Genomic DNA, 16551 nt, shown 5'->3' with positions numbered 1-16551 from the left:
ACTACCCAGAATGTGGCACATCATATGTGTATCATGTATGGGTTACAGGAGAGTTAAAAAATGTGTTTTATCACTGAATTAGTAGAAAAAAATCAGCCTGTGGCAATACAGAATATTTAGATAGCACACATGAAGGTGACAGCTGCTTTGATTAGGGTACCACCCTTTCCAAGAATTCCCATGTTGGGCTGCATTTGGTTTTCCCTTTTGGAAGACAAATAGAATTTAATTCTGCTTTTCAGTTTGTAATAATAATATGGGTAAAAGCATTAATAATTCAGCATAGAGTTAACAATTGGGCAAAACTGCCAAATATGATCTATTGTAACTTGTATTGAATCTCCAAAAAAAACCCCAAAATATGCTTGCATGTGTTAGCGAACTAGGGCACAGATGCATAATATTCAAGCAGGGAGTCTTGAGCTAGATAGAAACTTGGCAGTATCAGGTAATTGCTTGAGTCTTACCATAGTGCTGTATCATCTTACCAGGTATGTAGCCATGTCATGTATTTATCAGGTTAATGTTATCTTTACTGAGCTACTCAAGTGATTGCTTGAACAAATTCAAATAACTTTCCCAATACTAAAAGCTATTTTTGTTTCTTTGTTACTCAGTTTCTCTACTTATCATAGAATCATAGAATGGTTTGGGTTAGAAAGAGCCTTAAGATCATCTAGTTCCAACCCTCCTACTTAAAACATTTTCTGTATCAATTAGCAAATGACTTTGCTGGGCATACCGTTAACTTGAAAAACAGTGTTGTTGACTATAGGAAAAAAGAAGTTAATTTAGCACCCTCATTTTTTCCCAACCTGTCACATCAAAATATGGCTGGAATATGACAATTCAGTTGTCTCTATATCGTATATGCTAGGTGGACTGCATTAATTTTGGTTCAAAAATTGCTGCCTAGTACTGTAATGACCCAAAGCTTATTATCTATTCTTTGTTTTCAAGATGTTAACAGTGCAAGCAGTATGTAATTTTTGAGCTAGCCAGCAGGAAAGGTAGGATCTCTGCAATATGAGGGTTTTCATTAAGTACATGAAAAGAGCCATGCCCTGTGCTGGAAAACAAAATAACTAAAAACTATAGACCCTGTGAACTAGACCTCTAGGGAAAACGTCTTCCTGAATTCAAATCCTCTGATCATTTTGGTTCGGCTAACCTATAGATGCAGGTCCTGAGTTGGCTTTTTTTTTTTGTTTGATTGATTTTGGTTTGATTTTCTTTTTTTCATTTTGTTTGTATTTTATTTAGTTTTATTTTCCCAAGTCAAACAAGAACAGAGAATAAGAAGGAAGAGAAGGAATTATTCTTCTCCCTGGATGTGCCATAGTCCCAGCATCCTTGTTTTCTGTCAGTCTCTCCCTCTAGAAACATTTCAAACACAAATCCTGAAACTATTTGGGTTTCTTACCCCAGGATAAAAAGGAAGGAGAGCAGGAAATGATATGTCGCTGATGTGAAGCACATTATTTTGAGTGGGTGAACATATTATTCCTAATTAGGCAAATCCAGTCTTGGTCGTATTATTTTTATACTGTGCTTGTATATTGCTTGAAAAATAGCCATGTGTGCATATATAAATACACAGTAATGCATAATATCTTCAGTGGCTCTATATATCATTTGCTAGAGACTTACTTTAGGGGATTATTATTTTTTTTGGTTAAATGAAGCTGGAACTTGTAGAGGATCCAGAAAGTTGTATATTTTGAATTTAGTACCAGAAGGTCAAGAATGGTTCAAGACATTTTGGTATGGATTAACAGCCACATTTAGAGGAGTCTTGAGTCGTTTGTGGTGTTTCAGTTACCATATTTAGCTTTGTTTGTAAACCTCCCAATCTCTAAAATATTACTAAATTGTTCTTAATTAATGCTCTTAATTAATAAATATTCAGGGCTAGATAATAAACTTTGTAAAGCTGGTTCTGAGTTTGTCAAGCTTAGCATTGTCTTTGTATCACTTATGTTGAGGAAACTGTTCTCAATTTTTAAGGAAAATACATGCAGATGATGAATATTCTGAAACCAATTGCATTTGATGTGATCCACTTCATGTCCCAGCTCTTCGATTACTATTTGTATGCAGTCTATACGTTTTTTGGCCGAAATGATACGGTAGGTAGAAACATTATTTGTTTCCAAGTATCATTGTGCACACAGAATGAGAGTACAGAGGAGATGTCTTTACCTAAAATACTACCTAATATGTGTAATCCACAGAAAAATTAGTGGCAGCAGAATATATTTCAATGCAGGACTACGAAAAGGCTGATTAGATCAGCAATAAGGGGAGTAAGTACTGGGAGTATCATTATCACTGGGATATGAATCTTATTATGTTTTGAATATATTCTGTACTCTTTTTTCCGGCAGTGTTTTGAAAGGGAGGGAAGACAATGTGAAATACCTAAAAGTAGTGACAGAAAGTGGGGAGCAAAGAAGTCTGCAGAAGGAGGGTTATGATTTGGAGCCTAGAGAGTATGAGGTGTTTTAATTTTCCCACATGTATTTCTCTAACTTAGATAAGAATAGCAAAAGGAAGAGAAGAGGGCCATGAAAGTTAAGTAGTAACTCAGGTTTAAGAGGTTTGAAATACACTTTTTCAGATCTAGTATTTCTTTCATCAAACTAATTGCATTAATGAAAACAAGGGGCTTTGGATGATCTTGTAGTTTAAATATATGCTTGTTTGGAATGTCTGTACATAGCATAGATCAAATTACAACAAAATTGTCTTAAAGCATTATGAAAAGCTACGTGTAAAAACAGTCTTCTCACTTGGCCCCTAAATTACTCCGCAAGTAATAATACCGTGGGGTTCCAAATTCTTCATCATCTGTTGGCAAATTGTAATGGATTTTCAGGCTCAACATATGGTTCTAAATGGTTCTGAGCTGTTCTCTTTGGCAGGACAAATGTATTTGGAATTTGTTTATGTTTAGAAGATGGGTGGGGTTTTTGTTTTGCTTTGTTTTTTGTTAACATAATTGATTTCCATTGGCTTAGTCAGCTGCTCTGCTATTCACATGGGCTTGCATTTGTTTTTATATTTTTGCGCGTCCCGTTTTGTGTTTTTAAAGCCCATACCAATTTCCTCACTCTCTATTTCTAACAGAGAACGCACAGTGCTAGGCAAATAAACATTATAGCAGATGGGTGGTGATGTTTTTGTAGTGTGCCTATTTTTTGTTTTGACAGATGACTTTCCCTGGGAAATAAAATGCTTACAAAGGGTCTGTGAGTGTAACAAACCCTCTTGTAATGCTTCCTAAATGTCCTCACTCCCCAAAGTGTTTATAAACCTTTAGAAAGTAGAGATGGATGATGGTATGTGATTTAGACCACTGAGAATGTTTCTGTTTTATTTTTATCTACAAAACAGCATCAGGTGGGATTCTTAAAAGTGTGCTTAAAAGTATAACTTCCTTAAATGGCTGAAACTCATTGTGAAAATTCTGCTTATCTCCTGTGTGAGAGTTAATACACACATAAGGAGACTGATTAACTGTATGGAGTTCATTGGCACTTCAGTGAAAACCAAGGATTGGTTTGTTGCACTCTGTGTCCCGTCATGATACTAAGTCATTGCTCTGTCCAGACCTCTTTAGAATCATTATCCTGTGTAGTCACCGTTTGGCTTTCTTCATGACCAAAAGTTACACACCATTGTAACTAGGATTGCTGTTTCAGAACCTTTAATTTGTGGGATGCAACTTAAGGCTGCCTTTCCTCCTTATCTCAAATTATGAAGAAACCTAAAATTAAATGAATTGCCTATATTTACTGTCTACTTACTAAAGTGTATGGCATTCATAAACATGCCACTGAATAATCTTCCTTAGCAAAATAAATTTGGAGTGAGTTTTAATTTTTTTGACAAGACATTATGGTAATTTGTAAACCAAAGGCCATTTAACTATAAAGGGCTATGTAGAATTGGTGATGAGTAAAATTGTTCTGTGAACTGCCTGATGCACTGCTTGCTAGCCTTACTAGGCCATCAGTTTCTGAAATTTAAATAGGTATCATTTTGCATATAGAAATAGCATAAACTTCCGTGAAGCAGAGCAGTAATACTGATGAGTGACATGTTCTGTGTGAAGTCATGAGGTTCTCTCCTTGTGGAAACAATCTTTTTTTCGGGTTGCTTGTTGTTTTTTTTCCTCCCTCATATATATGGATGCACAGTTCTGACTTCAGGCTATAAGTAGTTGCATGCTAAGTCTGGAGTGCCCCATATGTAATGTTTTATGGAAATTGAAGTTTGTTTCTATTTTCAGATGTGTTTCAAATGTGAAATTGCCATTTTTTAGAAAGAAAGATATCATTATAGAATAAGTAAGTGAAAGCTTCTGATAGCTATTGAAAATTAGTAATTGAAAGGCAGAAAGAGAAGGAATTAGTGGTGGACTATGTGATGCGTAGTTTTGATGGTACAGGTACAAATTTCCTAAAACAAAATTTAATAGCTGAAACTTGCAAGTACATTTTTTTTTTTTAATATGTATATATTTTTCCATTTTTCTGTTTGTTCTTACCTTAACAGGGAGAGTAACCAGTCGTGAATTTGCAGTCCTTATGACCTTATCTTGAAATGTTGCTGTGTGACATTAAGGAGGAAAAAAGATTGTTTGGAGAATTAAGGGTGTGTTTTTAAAGGGGAAAAAAGTTATTTTCTTTTTCAGCCATATATCTGCCAAATACAGGCAGTTCAGAACTGGTATTTCTATAGTAAAATGTTAAGAAAAATATAAACTAATTTTGTAAAAAATCTTACTTCACCTGCTCAAAAACAGGGCATGAACACTTCTTTTAATCAAATGTAGACACTAGGATAGGGATTTATGATCAGGTTCTAGATTTCAGCAGAGTGTACTTCGATTGGAATTTGGCCCAGATGTAAATTTTCACTGAATATATAGGATGATTGGGGCAGATGGACATCTTAAGTCAGAAATGTTAGGTGCACTAAATGGGGACCTAGATTATACCATTTTGTGTTTAGAAGGAATGGAGGAGATGTCATGAACTCAAGCACTTCCTTCCCTTTTTTAGTGCACTGAAAGGAAAGGAAGCCTAATAATACAGTCTACAACATTGCTCCAAATATTGTTCAGTAAATTGCCTTTTGGTGTGAATCACATACCAGAGCCGTATTCAAATGCTTACATATTCTTGACACAATGTGTGTTTGTGAGCTGTCCATTTCCACTTTCTTTGTTGTGTTTAGTTTGTTCTTTGGTTTTATTTTTTGGTTTTTGGTTTTTTTCTTTAATCTGAAAGTAGGAGGTAAGTAGGTACAATAATTACACATGTCAAATCAGATCCTCAGCTGGTAAAATTCATTGCATTTACTGGGAAATCGGTGTAGCTCTGTTGATTTATCCCAGCTGAACATCTGCTCAATAACACTTCTGAGCAGTGAACATGAAGATGGCACATTTCTCAGGTAGATCTGTATAAGCATTAAGTAATAATGAATGTTTTATAAATTGATATAATTTTATGATAATGTTTTAACAATTGATATAATTTTGCATAAGTTAGATATTTAATAAGGAATTACAAGAAATGTTATAGCTTGAGAAAGGTCAAGACCATTTGGCTTGGTTGTGGTGTGCCTGCAAGTCTGGGGGCATTGTGATGTGCCATTCTGGACTCAGCCCCAGTGAGAAAATCTAGAGTCCTGCACCCAAATACAGAATTAGAACAATAAAGAATACTGGTTGTTTGTTGGTATGAATGGTAAGCTGTTATGTTCATGAAGGATACTCGAGTCATTCTTCACACCACTGCAGTATTGAGTGCTGTGTCCTCTGTTGATTTTCTTTTCATTTTGTGTGGCTGTGATTATGTGCTAAAACCTTAATGTAAGTAAATTGTAGCCAGACTTTACAAACCGAAGATCTGCTATATCACTGCTGGATGCAGCAATTTAAACTGTAAGGTTTAAACCAAGGAGTTTTCACAACTTAAATAGTATTTATTTCTTCTAGTTTGAATCAACAGGACTGGGTCTCAGTAGTAGCAGATTACGTACCACACTGAACAGGATTCAGGAGAGTCTGATTGATCTGGTAAGTACCTAGATTTTGCTAATGGTCAGTGAAATACAGGTCTGTGTAGGAAATTAGGAAATGTATTTCTTCATGGTTTTCTGATTTTTAGCTCTCTTCACATTCAGTGTCTGTAATGAAAAAGGCTTAGTTTCATGGTATATCATGATGTAGAAATCATTATTGTATGAAATCACTTGTTTCTAAGGTACAACAAAATTAGTTTTATAGCTTTTGCTAGCTCTATCAACAAAAAAGCTTATAATGTATTACAGTCTATGTAATAGAGACATTCCAGTATTATCCTTATTAAAGGAGATGTCTTATTAGAAAGACCCCAAACCAACACAATAGACGACTCATTTTACTTCAGTAAAAAAACAGCAAAACAGTAAGCCATCCTGAATATCATTCACCTTACAAGGTAGTAGAATAGTATACTGAGTCCTTTGTTAAGTCATTTCTGAACTATGGGGAACTTTCCATGATGTATTTTAGATTGTATCCTATTGGTCACTTCATGAGTTATTTTCAAATTATGAAACATAAATGCAGTGCTCATATCACACTGATAGTAGATTACTGTTCATTTCACAGTACAACAGGAGTCTTCAGGTAGATTTTGTGGTTTCAACTGAGCAGCAGAGTTTATAAAGAAATATTGCCAAGAGATACGGAAAACATGGAAATTTGGAGTTCTTTTTTTCCATGTAAATATAAACTTCTTGAAACATTATGAAGAACTTCACTAAAAGTATCATAAACGCTTGTGTAGAAGTAAATAAAAATAAATATCATGGATACTGGAGGAAGAATTTATTTTGTAAGGCTTCTTTCTTAGAAAGAAGTAGAAGACACGTGTTCTATTCTGACTTTCACAAGGATTTTGCACTCCACAGAATTATACTTTTTGACTTTTTAATTATTGCAATATTATATCAAGTCCTAACTTGTTCTTTCAGAGAAGCATTTTACGGGATTTTCAGGCCATTTCTTATAAAGTCAGTAGAGGGAGCATAAGATAACTAATAGCGCCGACCTCTATAAAACAGAAGATGGCTAGTTACACTGATACTCATCTCAAAGGCATGTATTGAGAAAGAAAAATTACTTCTGGGAAGATCTTGCAAACAAATCAGTTCAAGATTATGAAAAACCAGCAAGTTATGGAATTAATTTTTTTAACTTACTCAGTAGTCACAGTTCCAGACAGTGCTTTACAGCGTTGATTTTTTTTTTTCATCAGTCAAAATAATTTTTAACAAATCTTTACTAGAAGTAAATTCAAAAAATAACTGCATGTCTTTTTCTTCCTTAGTCATTTAACAGTGCTGTTACAGATAATGTTAGTGTCAGTTGAAATTAATAGCTATGTTCTAGGTATGCTTTGAAAGGAGGAAGAAATCTGAGCTAACTGCTGTTAACTTAAATGCATTCCATGAGGTTTATTAATATCTTATGAACTTATGCTGGTATTATACTACAAATGGAAATTTACCAGGTTTTGATTCATGAGGAAGAAAAAAAGTCTTATGGATATTTTTATTGTTTGCTTATTTTTAAGAGTTTGTGAAAGTCAAGATAGATCTTTACTGTGTCATAAAATGGGTTTTTCTCATGATTGCATGGACTGTTCTGGACTGCTCTCAAATTTTTTCTCTCTTATCTTCAGATTATTGTAAATTGCTATCTGAAAATATCCATGTCTGTTGTGGGGTTCCACAGGCTTTTTGGGAATTTTGGGCTTTTTGCATAGTCTTCTATTCATGGTGACATTATTAAGGGCTGCATTTCTGTTGCATTTCAGTTCCTAATGGCAACATCTTTCAGTATTTTATTTTAATAAAGAGAATCTGAATCTGATAGTTCTGAATCTGTAAGTAAGGCTTTGCCAGAATTGCATGTAGATCAGAATAGGTCCTCTAATCTGTCAGTGTCTGTGGAGGTTAAGTTCTGTCATCTCTGTCAAGACTCTGGTAATTTAGACTGGATGATTCCTAGCTTTCCTTTCGGACTTTGTCTATTCCTTTTTTGAGATACTAAGTGGATGAAGGCCTTTTACTCTATATATATTGTCAGGAGGTAGAGGAATAATTGGAGGGTGTAGAGGAATAATTGGAGGGTTTAGAGGCCGTCTCCTTTTTGTAGACTTTCTGTAGTTCTGTTTGAGATTGAATTAATGCTTGCTAGTTTATACCAGATACCTTTTTAGGATACTACTTTTATTATTGTTTAACTGAATTGTAAGCTTCCTTTGTGAAGGAGAAGTCAAAGTGGAAGGGGTGTTCCAGTTCTGGCAAGGTAAAGCTGAGCTGCAGTTAACATTCTTCCTTGCATTTTTGTAGCATCTTCAGTATGAAGAATATGGAGGTCAGTTGGAGGCATTCCATGTAGTTCCTCATGGAGTTCTCTGTTCTAAGTTTATACTCCCCTATTAGTACAGTGCAAGAAGTGTCTGTCCTTTTAATATACACTGTACTTACAGTATTAACCATACGTGAGAAAGAAGTACTGTCCTGGTTTTCATTTGGCCCGCTGAGAGATAAAGTCATGTTTCTTACTCACAGCATCTGAGCAAAAAGGACGCAGCAATTTAAAGCGCTTTCTCTCCTCTTCCCTGCATCCCTGCTCATGCATAACATACTCTCTACTTCTGCTGGAGGGTGCTTCTCCCCTCTAAGTAGTACTCAGCTGTAGCTGAATCACTTCTCTGCTCTTTCACAATCTAATATTTCATAGCAAAGCCAACTGTACTTCATAAACTGCAGCAAGTCCACCTGCAGTTTAGATTAATGTTTTAGACTGTGAACAGGAAATAGCTGAGATATGAACATGTATTTGGTTGTGTTAACTTCACCACAGGGCAGTTATGTGACACCTCAGCTGTGATACGTATTATTCATGTCCGTATGCTGCTCCTGCACTGATACAATAGAAAACATTGTAGTAAACAAAAAGCCAAAACAATAAACAGTCACCAAAGCTCACCACTTCAGTGGGAAGTAGATGTGCCACTGCTCCTTGTATTTCTGGTACAAAACCATGTTTGTAATTTGGATTTTTTTTTTAGCTTGAATGTTTTGTATGATGTAATCAAAATGACAATGATGAAGGGACTTTATGATGACAATAATGAAAGGGCTTAACTCTTCACAAGATCGGGCAAGGGTTTTCTTTAGGTACTACTGCTTTAAATTTGTTTCCTATTTCAAACTGTTATAAATATTCCGATAACGAGGTTTTGTCCATCGATAGCTTTTGTTAATCTCTGCACCACTAATATAGATACTGGTTTAAGTATGGTCTGAAATTTCTTTTAGAATCATAGGATAGTTAGGGTTGGAAAGGACCTCAAGATCATCTAGTTCCAACCCCCCTGCCATGGGCAGGGACACCTCACACTAAACCATCCCACCCAAGGCTTCATCCAACCTTGCCTTGAACACTGCCAGGGATGGAGCATTCACGACTTCCTTGGGCAACCCATTCCAGTGCCTCACCACCCTTACAGTAAAGACCTTCCTCCTTATATCCAATCTAAACTTCTCCTGTGTAAGTTTTAACCCATTACCCCTTGTCCTGTCACTACAGTCCCTGATGAAGAGTCCCTCCTCAGCATCCCTATAGGCCCCCTTCAGGTACTGGAAAGCTGCTATGAGGTCTCCACGCAGCCTTCTCTTCTCCAGGCTGAACAGCCCCAACTTTCTCAGCCTGTCTTCATATGGGAGGTGCTCCAGTCCCTTGATCATCCTCATGACCCTCCTCTGGACTTGTTTCAACAGTTCCATGTTCTTTTTATGTTGAGGACACCAGAACTGCCCACAATACTCCAGGTGAGGTCTCACAAGAGCAGAGCAGAGGGGCAGGATCACCTCCTTCAACCTGCTGGTCATGCTCCTTTTGATGCAGCCCAGGATACGGTTGGCTTTCTGGGCTGCGAGTACACACTGAAGCTGGCTCATGTTCATTTTCTCATCGACAAGCACCCCCAAGTCCTTCTCTGCAGGGCTGCTCTGAATCTCATCTTTGCCCAATCTGTAGCTGTTGCCTGGGATTGCTCCAACCCAGGTGTAGGACCTCGCACTTGTTGTGGTTGAACTTCATAAGGTTGGCATCAGCCCACCTCACAAGCGTGTCAAGGTCCCTCTGGATGGCATTCCTTCCCTCCAGCGTATCAACTGAACCACACCGCTTGGTGTTATTGGCAAACTTGCTGAGGGCGCACTCAATCCCACTGTCCATGTCACCAACAAAGATGTTAAACAAGACCGGTCCCAACACCAATCCCTGAGGGACACCACTCGTTACTGGTCTCCAGACAGACATTGAGCCATTGACCACAACTCTTTGTGTGCGGCCATCCAGCCAGTTCTTTATCTACCGAGTGGTCCACCTATCAAATTGATGTCTCTCTAATTTAGAGAGAAGGATGTTGTGTGGGACAGTGTCAAACACTTTGCACGAGTCCAGGTAGATGACATCAGCTGCTCTGCCCCTGTCATCTGAACCAAGCTCCAATTGAAGCCAGCTCATTGGCTGGAGCAGCTGGAATATCTCTACATTGCTCCAAGCATTTATTATAGGTGCTGGCAACTGACTGGGAGTGTTGGGATGGAATGATGCCTCCCTCCCGCAACACATCTAGTTTAAAGCTTTCTTGACCAGTCTGGCAAGCCTCCTACCAAAACCACTCTTCCCTTCATTGTCAGACCAGCTCCATCACCTGGCCTCCCAAATTGAGTCCCATGTTCTGAATACCCAAACCCCTGACTATGGCACTAAACCCCGGACTGTGGCACCATTTTTTATGTATAAATGAAATAGGTTTAGTTAAAAATAAATTAAAGGGGCCTACCAATTAGCTAAACTGTCTTTATTTTCTTTCTGATAGTTAAGTTATACTTATTTACACCAGAAGTGTGCTAGGAGCTTACAGTGATTAACCAGTTTTCTGTGTCTAAGCTACTTGCTTTTGCCATAACAAAATAGTTGTAGGCTAACTCAAAAGGATAACAAATACAAGCAGTTTGAATATTTGTATTAAAATGTGCAGTTTCATTTCTGAGAGGTAAGAGAACCATATGACTTCTAAAGATTTGTTTGGCTATGTTGTACTGAATTTCATATTGTGTATCTGAACTTCATATTCAGGCCTTTCCACAGCTAGTACAAAATAGCTTCATCACAGATTTCTCCTATGCAGCAGCTTCAGAGCTAATAATTTGGATCCAGAAATAGCATTCTGCAAGCTGTGTTTCATTCATACCAGTAGGATGTATTAAAAGGAAGACAGGGAAAAATGAAAAGAGGAGGAAGTGCTATATTTTCAGCCTCACTATAATGCTAAGGTGGGGTTTTGGTTAGGCAAAATACATCAAAACAAGTGCCTTTTTCTGAGCTGCCTACATCTCCTCACTGACAGTTCCTCTAACTGGGGTATGTAGAGATACCTACACACATTTGGTCTTTGTAATTTCTAACAGGAATGTGTTTTTGCAACAGTAATGTTTGTATTAGCCTGTTGAGACCAGTAAGCCCCAAAGTAGGTACAAGGCATCAATCAAATTTATGTGATCTAAGATACCTGGTGATTCAGAAGGGAAATTTCTACTTCTGATTCCTTGCTGTATCTGTCTCTAAGCAGCTTCCTTATCTTCACAAAATGTAACGTAGTCATGGTACTGCCGTTACCTAGATGTTTGTGAATGTCCTGTGTATGCAAATAGCTGCCTTGAATGATACTGCTGCTTCCAAAAGTGAGATTTTTGGGCAGATAACCGTGGAATACTCATAAATATTTCATTGCAAACTGGATTGATGAAGTAAAACTGAGATTTAGAATGAAGTTTGTCAGAGTTACTGTGCCTTACAGCAGTAGAAAATAAATCACTGCAGTAAAACAGTATATAAGCATTGCAATGCAACATATAGAAGAGTAGGGGGGAGGAATCATTGGTATGAATAAGTATCAGTTAATGTATTTTAGGTTCTGCCTTTGCTTTAGCTTTTGGGCTTTTTCCCCATAAAGTATATATCTTTTGGCAGACAGTAGCTTAGAGATCAATGGTGCAGGCATGGAAAATGTAGATTTTTAATCTGTTCAAATAAGATAAGGATTGGGAGGAAAACTTTTTTTCTTCATGCCTGACTTTCTGGCCAGTTTTGGCTTTGACCTTTTAATGCTGTGGAGCAGTATGGTTCAGTTACACTAATCCCAGTTCTGGAAACAAACAATTTGGTTTTATTTAAAATGTCACCACACAGTCCTGTGTGGACAGGACCCTCTTATATCCTGGTTTGGCATACCAGTGGCAAGCTCTGAAGAGTCTTGGCTGTGGAATTCTTTACTCAACATGGCAGTGCCTAGTGCAGGACGCTGCTCCTAAATACATAGCAAAGCTCCTCACTGAAATGGTAGCTGTGAGCTGTGATTCTTGGTGAGGTCTTGTTTAACCAAGGATAATTTCTCCAGCTTTTACAGTCCTTGCTTGGTCTCCTGCTCCTTCAAAGAAAAAAGCCTGGAGAAAAAAGGACAATTTGCGATCTATTTATTTACTTATTTTTTCCTAGAAATACATGTACAACATACATAATGACAATATGCTGTGTGAATTGCTTGTCAAAGGGAGAGAACTCTGTATACAAAAGAAAGTTCTGTCATGAAAATCACTGAAAATATGCTAGGACTTTTGCAGCTGTTTTGCTTCCTCATGTTATTCATTTAGAGCTCTTGATATAACTTCTTATTTATTTGCTTGACTGTATTACCCAAGTAGACTGGAATGATTTAGTGAAGCTTTCCAACTTACTTCCTTGAATACGTTTTCCGGGCTTTGGCAATTGCTTTGTCTCTCTTTGGGCAATTCTTGAGCCATCTCATTTAAGTCCCTTCAGGCTCTTCTTGTTGGGCACCCAAAGGAGTGAATTCCTAGTCCCAGTGAACTGCAGGTGTCCACAGAGTTACAGCTGCACGCCTGGGAATCATCATCAGCTCCTACTGAAAATCTTTCTTTGGATAATAAAAATGCTGCAGTAAAAATGTGTGTGAATGTACCAGCTTCGCTTACGTGAGTTTGTAAGGTAGTGGTTTGAATTCCCATGGGTCTGGCAGTGTATGTGCTTTTGTGAGGAGGCTCTTTTGATACTTATTTTTTGAGGCATAGTTAATAGCTTATTTCTCAGTTGTCTGTCAACACAGAGTGATTCCTGATAGAGGCCTTGTTACATTAGGCTAGATGAGATAGCAATAAACTTGCTAACCTTTGGTATTTTTTTATGCAGAAGTCTGCCACTTAATTTTGAACACTAAGAAATGCATGAAATGCAAAGATCAAAGAAGTTTCTGCACAAATTTTATTGAATTCTGTTCCTGAAGTCAGTGGGACTGATCCAGCTAAGGTTTTGGATGTGCTTGTTTTGTGACAAAACCCACATGGTCATTTAATAATTTCTGTTAATGGAGGCTGGAGGAAAAAACTATGTGCATTATGGAAGCCCTGTCAGAGTGATCTTGTGCTTTTCTTGGGGTTTGCCACACGGGCTATTTCCTTTGGCTTCCTTTTTGCCATCAACATACTTTTGCACCACCTGCTTATTGGAACAAACCAGGAGAATTAAATGCTCGTACTGTGTTTGGCCAGTAGATTTGAACTAGAGTTTGACTGCCTGGTTGTTGAACCCTAGTATCCCTTTGAGCCAGTTGTCTCATGCACATTTTGTGTCTTCAGCATTTAAAAGGTTCACAAGATATTTAGCTTCATGGGAAGCAGGCAGATAGAAAAGAAAAAGTTTAAAATGTATCTCAGTACTGAAGTGATGGGCAACTTTGGACTGCATAAATACAAAATTAAATCTTTGTAATATTCGGGTTTTACACAATTTGTAGTTAGTCTTTGAAAGAAACAAAGATGCTTAAACCTTTACCACTGATACTGCTCTCTCAGCTCTGTGGCTGAACAGAGCTTAGAACAGTATCCTAAGACTAGAGAACTGGTTGATGGGCTGTAGGTCTGGCTTTTTTAATAATGTGTAAACAGTTCAAATCTTCTCTTTTTTGTTTGTTTGTTAATTTTTTGAGAATGACTTGAAAAACAGCAGATAAAGCGTGGGTTTTGACAGTTGTCTTTGATTCAGTCAATATTTTTAGAGAATTGACTGTTATGCCTGGATGATTAGATGTTACTGCCTTTCTGCAGTGTACTTGTGGATGTACTAGGTAGGTATCTTCAGAGCTGACTAGAAGAGGTTACGTGCATTTTAGCACATACCCAGGCCTTTTGGCTTGCTAAACTATTCTGATAGACTCAGCAGAATGCAAACTTCATGGTATTGTGAAATGTCAGGCCAGTTTAATTGCAGATTTATCTGGCTGAACCTGAACACAGATCAGAACAAAGAAAATTCATTTTTCAACTAGCGTAGTGATGCGGCTAGTCTTTGTAATTGTTCCCGTGTTCAGTGCAACTTATCTGATACTATTTACTGTAAGCTTCTTTTAGAAGTTTTTTCTTCTGCTCATTGATCTCTTTATGTGAGATCTTTTAGTGCTACAAATGATGTGTTGATGGTATTGCTCAGTCAGCAGTCTTTGGTTTTAATGTCAGAATTTCTGTGATCCTTCAAGGCTCCCTGCTTTATCTGTTTTTTGCTTCTGTAACCTCTTATAGGGGTGGGGTTTTTTTTAGAAGTCTGAAGATAATTTCTTCACCCTTGATAGTGAGAACTCTGCTTTCCCAGTCTGTGCTTTGTTCCATCTGCTGTACCCATTTTTATGTTTGTGTTTGACATCTTTGGCAGACGCAGACCTGAAAGAGCCTTTCTGATTTAGGAAATCCACCCCTCTGTTGCCTCAGGCTGTTATATGATAGGAGGTAACTGTCAACTAAAATTCAAGATAGTTAAAGTGGAACTTGTGATTTTTTTTTTTTTTTTTTTTGTTCCCCCACACTTCAAACCATTTTCAACAGCTTGGACACTGTTATCTTCCCCTCTTGTCTTATATTCTTAATGTCACTTCTGGCTTGGTTTTCATCTAAGCAGTAAACACATTCTGTTGCTGCTTTGTCTATAGCAGCAAAGTGTTGATCTTTCTGCTCACTCTGTATCACTTAAATTCTCACCAAGTCTTTACACATTTTGACATAATCCATTTTTGCCTGCCCTGTCTTTAATTACTGCAGCATAATCACAATGGATCTGTCAGATATTTTGCTGTCAGATAACTTCCCTATTGTTTTTTCCCTTTTCAGTTGGTCAGCTGTGCGGTACCTTTTCTCTTGGCTTTTCAAGATCTGCAATGCATATTCTTCCTTGTCTCAAGACTGATATTAGAATGAGTTAGACAATGGCTTAGTTCCATTGTTGTTTCTAATGCTCATTGCTCTCCTTTTCTTCTTAGGCAAAACTGTCTAAAAAACGTGAATAGAAATGTTCTCTTTCATGTCACTCCTCATAGTTGTTCTCTGCTGTGAAGCTTGAAGAAACTGCCGGTGACTGTTGTGGTCAGCTTGAGTCTATTCCTCTTCCTCCTTCTTTAATTACTTCACTGCAATTTGTTTGTATCTCCAATGGGGAAAAAATGACCGCCCACCAAACAAACAAACAAACAAAAAAAACCCCCAACAAAACAACAAACAAACAAACCCGTAAAACCCCCAAACCCCTCCCCCCAAAAAAACCCACCATAAAAACCCAAACCCAAACTGCACAGCTGCTATATTTATTATCAAGTTTTTGACTTCATCTTTGTCCAGTTTTACAGCAATCTGAGAATTATGCTAATTTATTTTTTGAGTTGAACCATAAATGTCATATTTAAGCATTATTGTTGTCATATTGGTTGTGTTCATATGTTATTTTGTAGCAGACATGTTGTGCAGCTGATCCTGCTTTGAAGAAATTATTTGTAGCACTACTTTATCTCTGTGTTAGTACCCAAATTTGTTTTCATTCCCTACAGGCAGAGTGATATGTTGTAGCACCTGCCTGGCCACAGAGTTTCTATCCCCAGGGTCATGGAAGGTTCTTACTTAAGAAATCACTGCCATATTCATGTATTCTGGGTTCTATATCACCTTCATTTTGTAGCATTTCTTGTATTTTTATAGCCTCTGTGTAAGCAGTAAGCATGATATGAGTGATTAATCTAAAGCCAGAACTACATTTATGTTTTCATGTACTGATATGGTTTTGGCAAATAGCTAAACTTCAGAGGGGTGTCTATTTATATATCTGCTTAGACTGGTATGATAGCTCTGGGAATTTCTTCCTTCTGTGATTCCCCTTCTAGCTGTAACGTGTACTTAATATTCTTCAAATGCAGAGGTGAGGCTTTTTTCACTTTTTCACCCCCTCTCATTCCCCCCCCCCCCTCCCCTTTTTTTTCCCTTGTTTTCAGTTTGGGTTTTGTGTTTGGGTTTTAGTTTTACAACAGCTGTTGTATTACAGATTCTTTTCCTCTGCTGTGAATATTTCCTTACATT

General features: G+C 37.4%; 1 protein-coding gene across 1 annotated transcript in view; it reads left to right on the top strand.

Moving 5' to 3' along the window:
- Window positions 1-16551, top strand: part of VPS50 (VPS50 subunit of EARP/GARPII complex) — an 84698-nt gene that overhangs the window by 59003 nt on the left and 9144 nt on the right. Inside the window, exons 21-22 of the mRNA XM_065666367.1 lie at window positions 2008-2129; window positions 6011-6091. Of these exons, the coding sequence (XP_065522439.1) occupies window positions 2008-2129; window positions 6011-6091 (203 nt within the window). The remainder of the gene's footprint in view (window positions 1-2007; window positions 2130-6010; window positions 6092-16551) is intronic.

This window comes from Lathamus discolor, chromosome 2 (assembly GCF_037157495.1).
Source record: "Lathamus discolor isolate bLatDis1 chromosome 2, bLatDis1.hap1, whole genome shotgun sequence".
Classification (NCBI taxonomy): domain Eukaryota; kingdom Metazoa; phylum Chordata; class Aves; order Psittaciformes; family Psittacidae; genus Lathamus; species Lathamus discolor.
This window is presented reverse-complemented; position numbering and strand designations above follow the sequence as displayed.